At 65.6% G+C, this 14186-nt stretch overlaps 3 protein-coding genes across 3 annotated transcripts in view; 2 read left to right on the top strand and 1 right to left on the bottom strand.

Annotated features, from left to right (window-relative positions):
* EMIHUDRAFT_216041 (hypothetical protein) overlaps window positions 1-2016 on the bottom strand; it is a gene marked incomplete at both ends in the record, with an annotated part of 2645 nt that extends 629 nt beyond the window's left edge. Inside the window, 5 exons of the mRNA XM_005762320.1 lie at window positions 57-152; window positions 382-438; window positions 1016-1286; window positions 1400-1635; window positions 1801-2016. Coding sequence (XP_005762377.1) covers window positions 57-152; window positions 382-438; window positions 1016-1286; window positions 1400-1635; window positions 1801-2016 — 876 coding nt within the window. The remainder of the gene's footprint in view (window positions 1-56; window positions 153-381; window positions 439-1015; window positions 1287-1399; window positions 1636-1800) is intronic.
* Window positions 2017-8097: 6081 nt separating this feature from the next.
* On the top strand, window positions 8098-10614 carry EMIHUDRAFT_437941 (hypothetical protein; the record flags this gene model as incomplete). Its single annotated transcript, XM_005762319.1, has 6 exons — window positions 8098-8192; window positions 8392-8439; window positions 8721-8763; window positions 8995-9098; window positions 9511-9804; window positions 10365-10614. Coding segments are annotated over exons 1-6 (828 nt in total), but the record flags the coding sequence as incomplete, so codon positions are not given.
* A 2364-nt stretch (window positions 10615-12978) lies between these two features.
* EMIHUDRAFT_437940 (hypothetical protein) lies at window positions 12979-13985 on the top strand. Its single transcript, XM_005762318.1, has 2 exons — window positions 12979-13429; window positions 13486-13985. Exon 2 carries the CDS (start codon window positions 13503-13505, stop codon window positions 13959-13961), a length of 459 nt encoding a protein of 152 aa, XP_005762375.1. The 5' UTR covers window positions 12979-13429; window positions 13486-13502; the 3' UTR covers window positions 13962-13985.
* The last annotated feature ends 201 nt before the right edge of the window (window positions 13986-14186 follow it).

Genomic DNA, 14186 nt, shown 5'->3' with positions numbered 1-14186 from the left:
AGCAGTTTCGGGGCGGCTGCGGCCGGGAAAGGCGCGTGGCCCGCAAGGTAGGGGACGTCGGGCAGCTCCATTCCGGTGAAGTTGGAGCCGACGCACGACGTGTACGCCCCCATGTCGGAAAAGTAGAGCCAGTCCCCAACCTCGAGCAGCAGCTCCGGGAGGTGCGCGTCGGCGATGACGCAGTCGATGCCGTCGCAAGTCGGGCCCCAGACAGGGCACGCCGCCACGCCCTCCCCGCCCGCCGCCTCACTGCCGCCACCCTCACTGCCGCCACCCCCGCCGCCGCCGCCCCCGCCGCCGCCACCCCCGCCGCCGCCGCCCCCGCCGCCGCCGCCCCCGCCGCCGCCGCCCGCGCCGCCGCCGCCCTCGCCCCGCGCCTACGTGCATTTTTCTGGCAGCAAACGTCTCCCCCTCGACGCGGACCTCGAGCTGAGCATGCTGAAGACACGTCACACGCCGATCTTGACCATGCTCCCAAGCGACGGCACCGGCACCAGTGGCGCGCAAGGCGCGGCGGGAGGCCACGGCGGCGGAGGCGCGCCGAGGGGGTGGGTGCAAGCGGTGGCGGGGGCGGCGGGGGCGGGGATGGCGGCGGCTGGGATCGCAGTGGTGAGGCGGCGGCTCCGCTGGTGGTGAGGCGGTGATGCTGAGCAGGCAAGGTTGGGGGCTGGGGCGGGTGCGGTGGGCAGGCCGTCCCCCACTGATGCCACACTGCAGCGGCAGGAGCTCGACGGTGGTGGTCTAGAGCTCCGCCCATCGCGGGAGAGGGTCAGACGGGAGAGGGGCTGGCACGGCCGGCAGGACTGGCAGGGGAGAGGGGCTGGCACGGCCGGCAGGACTGGCAGGGGAGAGGGGCTGGCAACGGCCGGAAGGACTGGCAGGGGAGAGGAGCTGGCAACGGCCGGCAGGACTGGCAGGGGAGAGGAGCTGGCAACGGCCGGCAGGACTGGCAGGGGAGAGGGGCTGGCAGCGGCGGTCAACCCGGAGCAGTTGCAGCAGGTGCTCGGTGCAGCACGGCGCGGCCCGACACGACGTTGAACGTGGCGAGGTTGCCGGGCACCATGGCCGCCATCGACTTGAGCATGCGCTCGTGCGCGTCGCCGAAGCCGAGCAGCTGGAACGATGCAAGTCGGCCGAGCGTCGCGGAGTGCAGCGCCCGCAGCTGGCCGCCCAGCAGCTGCGGCAGCTCGCGCTCGTCGACACGGTCGGAGGGACGGCCGTCGGAGAGGAAGAGCACCGACGTCTTTGCGTGCGGTAGCAAGTGCGCGTCGGCGTGCGTCACGAGCCTGGATATGAGACACCGGGCTGAGGATGTGACCCCGTGGCATTGCATCCCATAGACAATTCTTCGGCATCTAGGGTCACGAGCTCGACGAGCTTGGAGAGCGCGGGCAGGTACGGGCCGTGCGAGCGAGGGTCGTCCAGCGCGGCGTCGATCCGCTCGGCGAGCGTCGCGTCGAGCGGGAGCAGCGCAAAAGGCACAGCGGCGCCCGCGGCGTCCTCGGACTGGATCTTGATGAGGGAGACGCGGTCGGCGGAGACGGCCCCCGCGTCGAGCTGCCGGCGCAGAAAGTTGTCGAGCAGCACGCGGCGCACCGCTTCGGCGCGCGAGATGGGCGGCTCACCGCTGACCACCTGCGGACCGAAGCGTCGAGCTGGCATTTAGGATGAGGGCGGGTACGAGGAGGGTGGGCGGGTGGGTGGGTGGGGGTGAGGGCGGGTAGGCGGGCGGGTAGGGGGGAGGGGGGGGGCCTCGACGTCGGTGTTACGCATTGAAGCGGAGGCGTCGACGATGAGCACGTGATGGGCCGTGTAGCTCCGCCGCGGCGGCGAGCAGAGGTCGTCGGGCAGGCGGGACGCGAGCGCGTGGAGCGGCGAAAGCCTCGCCCGGAGCGCCTCCAAGCGCGCGTGGCCCCGCTCCAGCTGCTCGTCGTATCCCTCGAGGTCCGAGAGCGCGAGCAGTGCATCGCGCACCTCCGCCGCGGTGGAGTAGCCGCTCTCGAGCTGCTGCAGCATGCGCCGCGTCTCCTCGCTTGCGCCCTCGTCCTCCTCGCCCTCCTCCTCGCCCTCCTCCTCGCCCTCCTCGCCCTCCTCCTCGCCCTCCTCCTCGCCCTCCTCGACCTCGCCTCCCTCGGCAATCGTCCCGAACATCGACGTGACCGCCCTCCGGGCGGCTGCGGCTGCGGTGTCGATGGTGTTGGCACCGCGGCTGGCGAGGTCGAGGAGGAGCCTCGGCGGCTGCACGCCCTGGCTCGCCTCTCCAAGCGGCGGCGGCGGCGGCGGCGGCGGCGGCTCCTGCTCTGCCCCTGACACCTGCTCGAGGAGCTCGACTATCTCGGCGCCCTCGCCGTGCAGCTGCCGCGCGCGCGCCAGCGGCGTGAGGCCGCCGACGGCGATCGCCGGGTTCGCGCCGCCGTCCATCAGCGTCTCGGCTCGGCGTTGCGACCGTGGCCACCGCCGCCATCCTCGCCGCCGCAGTCGTCCTCGCCGTCGCCGCCGCCGCCATCACCACCCTCGCCGCCACCGAGCGCACCGCCTCTGCCGCCGAGCCCGCCATTTCAGCCTCGTCCGTCGCCCCCTCCGCCGTTGCCGCCACCACCATCGCCGCCACCCACGCCACCGCTACCACCGTGCCAGCTCGACGTTACCCGCCTCGCAGCTCACGTACAGCGGCGTGCCGCCCCCCTGCGGGGCCTTGTTGACCGAAAAGTGCGCCCTGAGCAGCAGCTCCGCCGCCGCCAGGTTTCCCCGCTGGCACGCCGCGAACAGCGCCGTCGAACCGTCCGCCGGCGACTGCCACGAGCGGATCTCGCGCTTGCGGACTAGTGACTTCTCCTTGTCAAGCCGCGCGAGCAGCTTCTTCAGCTGCCGCCGCGTGGCGGGCAAGGCCGGGTCGCCCGACGCCGCGTCGTATATCTCCTGCGCGAGCTCCACCGGCGGCGCCTGCGGCGGCTTCCGCCCCTGCTGTTGCCGCTGCTGCCGCTCCTGCGCCAGCCGCTCCCGCCGCTCCTCCTCATCCCGCCGCTCCTCCTCCTGCTGCTGCAGCAGCAGCAGCTGCTGCTGCAGAAGCTCCTCCCGCTCCCGCTTCCGTGCTGCTGCCCATTCCAGCCTCCGCCGCTCCCGCTCCTGCTCCTCCTGCTGCTGCTGCTGCTGCAGAAGAAAGCGCCCCTCGGCGGACGCGATGCGGGATGATTCCGCTGATCTGCTGCCCCCCGCGCATTGCCTGCAGCGTCGAAGGGCTGCACTCCTTTTGAGTTGCGCACCCGAGAAGGCGTCGCGAGGCAACGCTTTGCCGCACGATGCGCACACGTGGCTTCGCTCGATGAAGTCGACGAGCGAGTCGACGTCCGCGTAGCGGCGGGCGAGCCACCCCAGGCCGTCCTGCAGCGGTGGAGGCGCCATCGTCCTGCGAACGGAATCCGTCACGCCCCGCTGGTTGGCGTACTCAATGATGTCATGCACAGCCTGCGTCGCCGTCGGATCCTGGGATGGCCGTGGCACGAAGCGCTCGATGTACGCCTGCAGCGACGGCGGCACAGCTCGGACATAGCGAGGGCAGTCGATGGGCGAATGCATGTAGCCTCCGCGGTCTAGCCTGAACTCGTACGCGGAGTGCTGGCCAGCGGGCCAATCTGCCGAGTGCGGCCGATAAAACTGCCGCGTGACCCTGGCCGTCAGCCAGCCTGCCTTCCCGGCATGGACCTCGACAAGCGTGCCCAATGGAAACCGCAGCGGGCACGGGATGGGGATCTTGATGTCCTCCCCGGAGTCAAAGAGGTGCCTCTCCGTAACTTCGCCGGGCGGCATCGGGTGACCGTGCGAACCGAGCGAGCAGTAGCAGGAGCCAGAGCGCGGCCTGAGCGCGATGGGGGTTTCTTTTTCTTTGAGGGTTGAATATTCTTAGAGCACTTCGGGATGCGGCCGGCCCACAGCAACGGATGTTAGTCATTACAAGAAACAGGCTCGTGACAGGTGCCTGCCAAGCGGCCGTGGGCTCTCAGGTAGGCTCTGGGGTGCTCTGGGGTGCTCTGGGGCCACTCGGGACCGCTCGGGACCGCTCGGGACCGCTCGGGACTGCTCGGGACCGCTCGGCCTCGCTCGGGGGCGCGGCTGGGACATTTGCGGCCCGCCTCCGGCTGGCTGGGCTGCACGGCTGGGTGGCGCGGGGGAGGTGCTGCAGTGAGAAGAAATTGTAAACTTCTCATGAGATTAACAGCAAAAACAGCAAAGCACTAAGGAAACTGCGCCGCGACGAGAGGGGGGCACACCGGCCACGGGCCAAACACATCATACCTAGGTCCCTTCATACGCTCCTGGAGCCCAACCATGTGCGCCGCGATCTTCATGACCGCGGCAAGCAGGGTGAACGAGCCACGCCACGTAGTGCACAGAGCCATACGGTTGCCACCACCTGTTGAATCGTTGTTTCTCGAGGGACAGGTGTAGTTCCGGCCCTTCCATTCTGTGATGATCTGCCGCTGCCCGACGTAAGCCTTGCTTGTCCCCAAGACCATACTCCCATGGCTTGATCCGCGCCTGCAGGAAGCTGGCCCAAGCGCCGCGCCCCCGCCCGTCGAACTTTAGCATCTAGGCCGTTGGGACACGGCTCGGGACCGCTCGGGACGGCTCGGGACGGCTCGGGACCGCTCGGGACCGCTCGGAGGACTGACCTGCTCGCGCGCGGGCGAGATCATCCCTCGTGGGCGGTGCACTGCCGAGTGGTTGGCCGCATGCTCGGGGGCGAGGCGCGCAAGGGGCTCGTGTGCGTGCGAGAGCAGGAGCGCGACCATCAGTGCCGCGGCTGGGGCGCGAACACGCAAGCCGACCCGATGCTGCCGCATTTTTGTGGGGGGTGACACTTATTGTCTCCTCATTTATTCAATAGCTCTTCCAGACATCGGGCGGTCTCCCGTCCATGTCCGTGCCGGAGGTGAAGGTGAGGGCGCATAATACCTTTGAACGAATCCCCCCAGGGGCGTCCCTCAGCCTCACTCGCTCCACTCCTCGTCACAATCTCCATGTATCTCGCAGCTCGTCTACACCGCCGCGCTGCCGCTAACCGCCGCCGATGGCTCCTGCGTGCTCCGCCTCGATCGATCCTGTATGCACCGTGTTCAAGAAATCTCTCTCTCTCACACCGTCTTGGGATGACTCCCCCTCCAATGAACACCCGAGGGGTCCCGTACCATGCGGAATCGACCCTACCTATACAGTACTCTTGGCCGCTTTGTGTATCTCGAGACCTCGAGAGAAGGCCGCCCGCAGGCTCCCCGAGGGCCCAAGTCGAATTGGCTTTCTTTTTTTGGAAGGGGGTGCAGCTTGGAAGGGGGTGCAGCTTGGAAGGTGTGCAGGTGCCTTTGCCATTGGTTGCCTCTCGCCTCGCCCCTCGCCCGGCGCGACGCAGCGCGAGATGAGAGCTGCCCCCGCGCGGGCCCTCTCGCCTCGCCCCACAACCACCACTGCAGCGAGCCCGTGCCCGGCTGCACGCCGTGCTGCGACCGCCGCCGCGCGAGCGGCTCGCTCCGAGGATCGAGGCGAATCTGGCACAATCGGATTGCCGGTCTGAGCGCTGCTGAGCGCGCGGCCGCGGGTCGCCTTCATGCCTTATGCGCCCCCGCGACCCCCAAAACGAGCCCGCGCTATGCTCGTCCCATCTTATGCTGCTGACGCTCGCTCGCCGCCGCCTGCGCCCTCGCAGATCCAAAACAACGTGGGCGAGGCGGGTGTGCCGCGGTTTCCTTGGCGCCGGGCCTCAAGCTGCGTGCGCTGCGAGTAGGTGCGGCCCTCTTGAGCCCCCCTTCCACTCAATTCCCCCCCTCAAAGACGCTCTCAAAGCAGAGAGAAGCAGCACTGGTGCCCGGAACACGATGTGCAGCAATCAGAGCACTCGTTTACCCTGGCTGCGCACCAGCCTGCCGCGTCGCTCGGGAAGCGCAGCGCCAGAGCTCTTGCAGCTCGTCCTCGTGAACTCGCTCGTTCACAGCGAGACACACACCTCACTCTCTTTCTGCGCACCGATAGCGCATCAGCCTGCGTCGCCTTGCGGCTCACTCCCTCGTCTGCCGGTCGGCACAGGCATGGTGCGCAACCTGCTCATCATGGCCATCGCCGTTGGCATGACGAAAGTCAACGGCGACGCCATCGAGGCAGACTGCTGCTTCTCCACGTGCAAGTACGAAGCGCGCTGCTGCACCGACGAGCGCCTCGCTCACTGGCGCGGAGATCTTACGTGCTCAAGGTGCAACGGGGACGGTTGCGGTTGGTTCGAGTGCTCCGCGTTCACCACTTGGAACTGCCCAGACAACAACGCCCGGTAAATCGCCTCCATGGTACGCTGGTTCTCCATCCCAGCTAGACTAACTACCGTCGCATGTCGCTGTAGGATCTGGTTCCCGGCCGGGCCAAGCGAGACCTGTGTCGGCGGCTTCTGCACGCCGAAACGCGGTCAGTGCTGCCTGAAAGATCCGGGCCCAGTCGACTGCACGAAATACCCAGGCAGCCAGGACCCAAGGTGAGAGCCCCTCCACAGCCCCACTCGTCCCCTATTCGATTGACTTCGCCTCAGTCCATGGAGCTCCACAACTGGTACCGTCAGTCCCTTCAACCCGCCGCCCCTCTACGCCTCGTGGTCGCTCTCGGTGCGCAACGAGGCCACCGGCGACGCCCAAGACCTCGACCTCAGCGGCGTCGAGTCCATCCACATGCAGCTGTGCGCAGCTGGGTAGATGCTTGTGGACACCCGCCGCATCACCACCGCGCACGCCTAGCACCGCATCATCACAGTTCAGAAGGTCTCGTCCTAACCATGATAAGCGCCCGTGCGTCCGTGCGACCATGTAGGTATCACATCACGCAGCGGTGCAACACGAGAGAGAGCGGCGAGTTCCCTGACCCCAAGTGCAAGTTGGAGCTCTGAGGCTTTCGTCGCTCCGGGCTACGCCGACATGCGCTTCGACAAATTTGCATGTCCATCTTGTACGACACCCTAGAACCGTCAGCGCAAAAACGGAAAATGCAAATTTGACGCGCTGCTGCCGCTCGCTGGGTCCCTGGACTGCTATCGTGGTCCAAGGGAAGCCGGGCGGGCTGTGCTACGGCCCTAGCGTTCACCTCTAGGAACGCGCTGGATATGGATATGGATAGATAGCCTTGGCCGGCTCGGAGGGAGGTGCAGCGGTGGGGCTCGCAGACGCGTTGCATGCGCCATGGCTCGCGGCAGCGCGTGCGGGAGCTCCTGGCTGAGCGTTGAGTCCAGGCGAGTTGCGCTGGCCACTATCGCTACGCCGAGCCGAGCTGACGCGCCGAGGCGCCGGCGCAGCCGTGAGGCATGCCACAGCAGCAGAGGCACCTGCCACCCATTGGGCGGGCAGACAGAAGGCCAGGGCAGCACTGGCAAGTGCAACGCGCCTCATGTCGGAGAGCGACCTTGCCTCGTTCGCCGCTTATGATGTAGAGTTTGTTGTTTGTAGAGATTTCAAAATCTCTCTCTCTCGGGCCCCACGAGCGTAACCATCGGAAGGCGAACAGGAGGGAGGACCGAGGGGAGGGAGGCCCCCCCTCGGAGTGGGGGTAGGGGGGGCCGCGCGCGGAGCGGGGGGTTCCGAGCGGTGATGTCAGTGAGGAATGTGTCTGTTGTCGTGCTAGTGTCTGCTACTAGCCCCGAGTAGAGGGGGCGTTCCGCTGCTAGGGGAAACCCGGAGCGCAGAGCTAACCCTCGGGGACCCGTGTTTACTTTACGGCCCTTCTCGGGTCCGAGGGCAGCCTCAACTGGAGTAGGGAAATTTGGATTTTGGTCAAACGCCTGCTGGGGGCAGCTTCGCGGAAGTATTCCGGAAGCCAGATGATCCCACTTGTCAACAGCAGGCGCCAGCGCCAATCAAATCTCCCTACGTACGTAGTGACGCAGGGGAGTCTAGGCGACGGCGGCGTCCTCCGACGTCGCGGCGAGCCTGAGCTCTGTGCCGAGTATTTTTGTTAAAATTATACCAAAAGGAGGGCTACACGAGGCCCTCTACGCTGGGGTGCCGGCGCCCTACTGGGCGCCCCCCACTCCCTTCCCCCATCACGCTTACCCCCACGTCGGCCACCGACCGAACTCCCTGATGCGAGAGAAGCAGGAGGACGCCGCTGAAGTGGCCGCGGCCGTGATCACGTACTGCTTTTGCTCGGGCGGGATGCTTGTCATCAACAAGGCCACCACCGCCCGCTCTTGCCGTCCGACTGATAGAGCAGCGCCATATGTTCTGGCTCCACGCGCATGCACCTCGCGTGCTTCGCTGCAGCCGCGCCAGCCTGCCTCCTCTTGGTCATCCCGCGCGCTGGATTCCCGCTCCGTCTCCGAGGCACACACGCACGCGCTCTCACCCTCTGCTCCTCGGCCTGCTCTCGCAGATCGCCGTGTCGCACACGCCGTCGCCGGCGCTGGTCACGCTCTGCCAGGTGCCTGCCGTTCATACCTCCCCAGCGTTCCCGAGACGCCCCTTAGACCTCGCGCAGTTCCCATCCGCGCTGGGCCGTCGAACCGCGACGGCGCACACGCCGCGCCCATGCCGCTGCCCGTGAGAGTAAGTCACCTCGCCCCTCGCCACACACCTCCTCCGCCGGATCTTGTCGCGACACGGGAATCTCTCCCACGGAGAGATTCCTTCCGCCCCCGGATGCCGACGTGCTCCTGACTAGCGGAGGGCGCTGAGCTGCAATCTCCTCTCCCCCGGCGATAGTTCGCCTCGTGCACCGTGCTCGTGTACGGCGGCAAGCTTACCGGCCAGCTGCCCTAGAAGCGGGAAGACGTGTTCTTGCCTCCCAAGCAACGCTCGAGAGGACACGCATTCAGCTGTATCCGGCCGTATCCGGCTGCGTCTTCACTGTGTTCGTAGGGCCTCGTACTCACGCGGTGCTCTGAATACACTGCACAAGACCGTACTCCCGCCCTGAGATGTTCACGCCGCATTCCTGCCCTAACACAATCCTGCGCTGACCTCGGCATGTGCGCAGGTCTGCTGAGGACGGACGACTTCGAGTGGAGGAAGGTCAAGTACTTTCTGATCTACGTCCTGTCCTTCTCGATCGGCACGTGGACAAACATCAAAGTGCTGCAGGCGCGTGAGTACGCGCTCCTCCGGCCAGACCTCGGCTACTACAGACCCCGGCCACACCCCGGCCACACCTCGGCCACACCTCCGCCACACCTCGGCCACACCTCGGCTAGATCTCGGCCACACCTCGGCTAGATCTCGGCCACACCTCGGCTAGACCTCCGCCACACCTCCGCCACACCTCGGCTAGATCTCGGCCACACCTCGGCTAGATCTCGGCCACACCTCGGCTAGATCTCGGCCACACCTCGGCTAGACCTCTGGCATACCAGATCTCGTGCGAACGTGAGAGTGCCTTTGCAGACACTCGATGACCCTGCGTCTCCCTCGAAAACGCCAACGTGAGACTGCCGCCGTCCTATCACTCTTCTTCTTCTGATTCTTGTTGTTGCTGTCCTCGTTGCCACCTCCTCAGGATGCCAACGTCGAGACGGTCATCGTGTTCCGCTCGTGCACGCCGCTCGCGGTCTCAGATCCCACGAGATCGAACGAGATCGAACGAGATCGCACGAGATCACACGAGATCGCCCGAGATCACACGGGATCGCCCGAGCAGGTCTGCATCTTTGACCACTTCATCTACCGGCGCGCCGTGCCGTCGGCCCGCTCCTGCGCCGCGCTGCTGCTGATCACCGCCGGTGCAGTGGCGTACATCGCCTGCGACCGCGAGTTCCGCGTCAAGGGTGTGCGCGCCTACTTTTGGGCGTCGGTTCTGGTGGGGTAGATGCCAGCGAGGTTGGCTCGAGAGGCGAAGAGGCGGGGAGGCGCGTGGTGGCGCGACAGGCGTCTGTGCGACGCAGCACAGGGCCTTGCACTTTGGATGGTCCGTGCCGGCTCCCCCGGCCCGTGTGGAGATGCGAGGGGCTGCTTGCCCCCCTTGCGCCACCGTGTGGAGATGCGAGGGGCTGCTTGCCCCCCTTGCGCCACCACTTCGTGTGTGTGTGGGGGGGGAAGTGTACCACCCCTTCCCTTCCCTTACTCACACCGCAGGCCGACCTAGCGCCCCTCTCCCCCAACCCATGGTACACGAACCCACCCCTCCCCTACCCCATGGTACCCGAACCCACCCTCCCCTACCCCACGGTACCCGAACCCACCCTCCCCTACCCCACGGTACCCGAACCCACCCTCCCCTACCCCACGGTACCCGAACCCACCCTCCCCTACCCCACGGTACCCGAACCCACCCTCCCCTACCCCACGGTACCCGAACCCACCCCTCCCTACCCCCACGGTACCCGAACCCACCCTCCCGTACACTCACCTCAGGTCTGGTGGGCCGTGCTCGTCTTTCAGCTCACCTACGGAAAGTTCCTGGTGACGGGCATCCCGCTCCGGTGGACGAGATCGGACGAGATCGCACGAGATCACACGAGATCACACGAGATTGCATCCCGCTCCGGTGGACGAGATCGGACGAGATCGCACGAGATCACACGAGATCACACGAGATTGCATCCCGCTCCGGTGGACGAGATCGGACGAGATCGCACGAGATCGCACGAGATCGCACGAGATCGGCCGAGATCTCCCGAGATCGCCCGAGATAGGTCGCTGTGGACGCCGGTGCTATACACGAACTCGCTCTCGATCCTGCCTACCCTGCTCGTGGGCGTGGCAAGCGGCGAGTTCACGCGCGCGCGACTCGAGGCGATCGAGCTGTCTCCGGTCGGCGGCAGCTGGCTGCTGCTCTCCTGCCTGGTCGGGATAGGTATCTCGTGGTCCGGCTTTCGTCAATCTCCCACAATCTCCCACAATCTCCCACGATCTCCCTGTAGGCATCGCGTCGCTGCTGCTCTGCCTCGTCAATCTCCCACGATCTCCCACAATCTCCCACGATCTCCCTGTAGGCATCTCGTGGTCCGGCTTCTGGTGCCAGTCGCTGATCACCGCCACCGCGTATACGGTCGTGGGGGTGACCAACAAGATGCTCACCGTGACCTCATCTCGGCTGATCTCGGCTGATCTCGGCTGATCTCGGCTGATCTCGGCTGATCTCGGCTGATCTCTCTCCCGCAGGTGACCAACAAGATGCTCACCGTGACCTCATCTCGGCTGATCTCGGCTGATCTCGGCTGATCTCGGCTGATCTCTCTCCCGCAGGTGACCAACAAGATGCTCACCGTGACAGTCAACGTCCTCATCTGGGACAAGCACGCCTCGCCGTACGGCATCGCGTCGCTGCTGCTCTGCCTCGTCAATCTCCCATAATCTCCCACAATCTTCCACGATCTCCCTGTAGGCATCGCGTCGCTGCTGCTCTGCCTTATCGGCGGCTCGCTCTACCAGCAGGCGACAACCCAACCACCCAACACACACACACACACACACACACACACACACACACATAGAGAGAGAGAGAGAGAGAGAGAGAGAGAGAGAGAGTACCCTCTCAGCGCCGCCGCCGGAGCGGGAGGTCAGCCCGAGATCGGCCGAGGCTGTAGGCGCCGCTGCGCGACGCCCTCTCCGAGGAGGAGAGGGTGGGCTTGCGTGAGTCGTCACTAGAGAGCAGCCGCAACCGCGCCGCGAGCAAGTTGCTCCGCCAGAGCAGTGGCGACAGCAGCTACGGCGCCGCGCCGGCTTCGGACGAGGAGGACGTCTGACGCGCAGGTCGACCCGCAGGGAGCATACGGAAGGTGTGGCGGACTACAGCACAGGCTTTGGCTTTGGGGCGTCGGCGCTTGTACGGTCAGATCTCGTTGCGCTGTTGTTCTTGTTGCCGCCGCGCGCGGTGCCGGTGGGCCGCGGTAGGCTTTCTGTGTTTACCGAGCGTACGCATGTGTACGAGGAAAGCTAAAGCGAAAAGCCGTGGTCACAGGTCACACGTGTGCGAGGGTCAAGACTCAAGTGAGGCCCTCCCCAGTCTCACCCCACCTTACCTCTGCCCCCCCCTCCCCCCTCCCTCTGCCTCCCATAGGGCAGGATAGCACTAGCACGATATGCTAGGGGGTCCACAGCGTCCTAATCTAAAATCTGAGGATTCAGGATTCAGGCATCGCTTCAGTGAGGCCAAAGTGAGTTTATGGATGTGTGAGAACGGTACGGGACACGAGGAGGCACGCGGACCGACTCGTCGGTGACTCTGCTGCACGACGTTTCAGAATTTTTCTCAGCGTGAGCGAGACGTGGAAGAGTGCCACCGTCGGGTAGGACGGGTCGGCCCGGAGTATCGGAGTAGCCGTCGTGGTCGCGGCGAGCAGCGCCGGCCACTCCGGCGCCGCGTCGGCAACATGGGAGCATGTCCACCGCCACTTCGCGGTCACAGCGCTGTTGTCGCCCGAAACGCCGCATGTACCTCTGGCGGGCCAAAGATCGACTCGCATGTCGATTTTGACTTGACGGCGGCATGGAGGCATCACGTCTCCATGCCGCCGTCAAGTCGGAGCCAGTCTGCGGCGATCACAGCGCTCGCAGGAGGTACATGCGAGCTTTTCAGAGTCAAGCGATTGCGCGAAATCCCACACTGGTGGATTTTGAGGCGCTGTGGACCAAGTGCTCCAAGGACCCCCTACATATGCGCCTAGTGCGCACACTGGGCCCACATAGATGTGACCCGCCCGCTCGAGTGCGGCGTCCGGATGCTAGTGCTTGAGAAGACACCACAAACGCGGCACGGCCCGTTTTGGATGTCTGCGGAGATTCTCAGCTCCCCCCCTTGGGATCGAAGCCGCCACAACCTCACACCCAACATCCCAGGCGGGATCAGAAGGGGACTCCACACCGGACACCGCCCGGGCACAGCCCCCCTACCCGTCGGATCGCACAGAGGGCCCCCTCGGAGCAGCCCACACACAATCACGCATCGGCAGATTGAGTGCCTGAGTCAGGCAGACAGCACAGACAAGAGGAGAGAGAGGAGAGAGAGAGAGAGAGAGAGAGAGAGAGAGAGAGAGAGAGAGAGAGAGAGAGGAGAGAGGAGAGGGTGAGGGAGTGTGCACACATGTGGAGCAGGGAGGGTGTCTGTGGTGGGCTGTAGTCATACTACGTGGTTACAACCACGCGCCCCTCAGGAGCTTAAGGTAGAGCTGAGCGTCCCAGACGCCTCGGTGCCACCCACCGGGTGAGACCATCCGGATCAGCCCAGTACGCCCTCCGGGCGAACGGTCCCCGCGATGGCCCACGGTCCTCCGTCGCCTGGTTGAACCCCCTGCCTCCCGGTTGACCCCCACTCCTCGTAGTCCATCATGAAATAAACTCAAAGACCCACCACGCCTCCAGCCTCCACCTCCACCCGCGAGCCGCCACCGCTGCCGCCCGCGCACACATACTCACACAAACCCAATGGTCCTCTGCGAGCGGTCCTTCGTTGCACAGTGGCGCACGTTTTCTTTCGGGTCTCGCTACCCAACGCGGCCAAGGATAGGAATATCCACCTCGAGAGAGAGAGAGGGTCTCGGTGGGGCAGCCATGGCCAGCGAGGCCCAGAAGGCTGCCTGGCGAAAATACGAGCAGGAGAAGCGTCTGCCGCGCAAAGACAATCGCGATCGCGGCAAACGCGACCGCACTCGCGATCAGCAGGCCCGGCGTTCGCACAAAAAGGCGGCTGCCATCCTAGCCGCCATCGCACAAGAGGGGCCACTGATTTCCATGGCCCGCAGCGAGGCCCAGAAGGCTGCCGAGCGCAACTACGAGAAGAAGCGTGGACCACGCAAACGCATAGACAAGCGTAAGCGTGGCAAACGCGACCGCACAAGCGAGCAGCGGGACCGGCGCGCGCGCAAAAAGGCGGCCGCCATCGCCGAGCGGGCACAAGAGGCAGCGGAAGATGCTGCGACCGCGGCCGCCGCCGTCGACAATGAGGCGGCGCCGGCCTCCGACTCGGCGGCCCCCGCGCTCGACGTCCAGGACGCGGCGCTCGAGATGTAGTTAGAGCCCGTATTACGGCTTTATAGAGGTTGCGCAGGCCTTCCCGGTTCACAGTTGTTTGGATGAAAAAACGTGCCGCGCGCTGCGCGCGCCGGCTCTCTCTCACTCACGTGCCACCACACAACGTGTGCCCACACACGGCAGCTCCGGCACCTCTCAATCGGTTCCACATTCTGCGCGCACCGTCCACAGGTCCACAGACGGTGACTGTCAGTCTGACAGACC

Source organism: Emiliania huxleyi (genome assembly GCF_000372725.1).
Source record: "Emiliania huxleyi CCMP1516 unplaced genomic scaffold EMIHUscaffold_68, whole genome shotgun sequence".
NCBI lineage: Eukaryota > Haptophyta > Isochrysidales > Noelaerhabdaceae > Emiliania > Emiliania huxleyi.
Note: the sequence above shows the minus strand (reverse complement) of the source record. Positions and strands in the feature narration are given on the sequence as shown.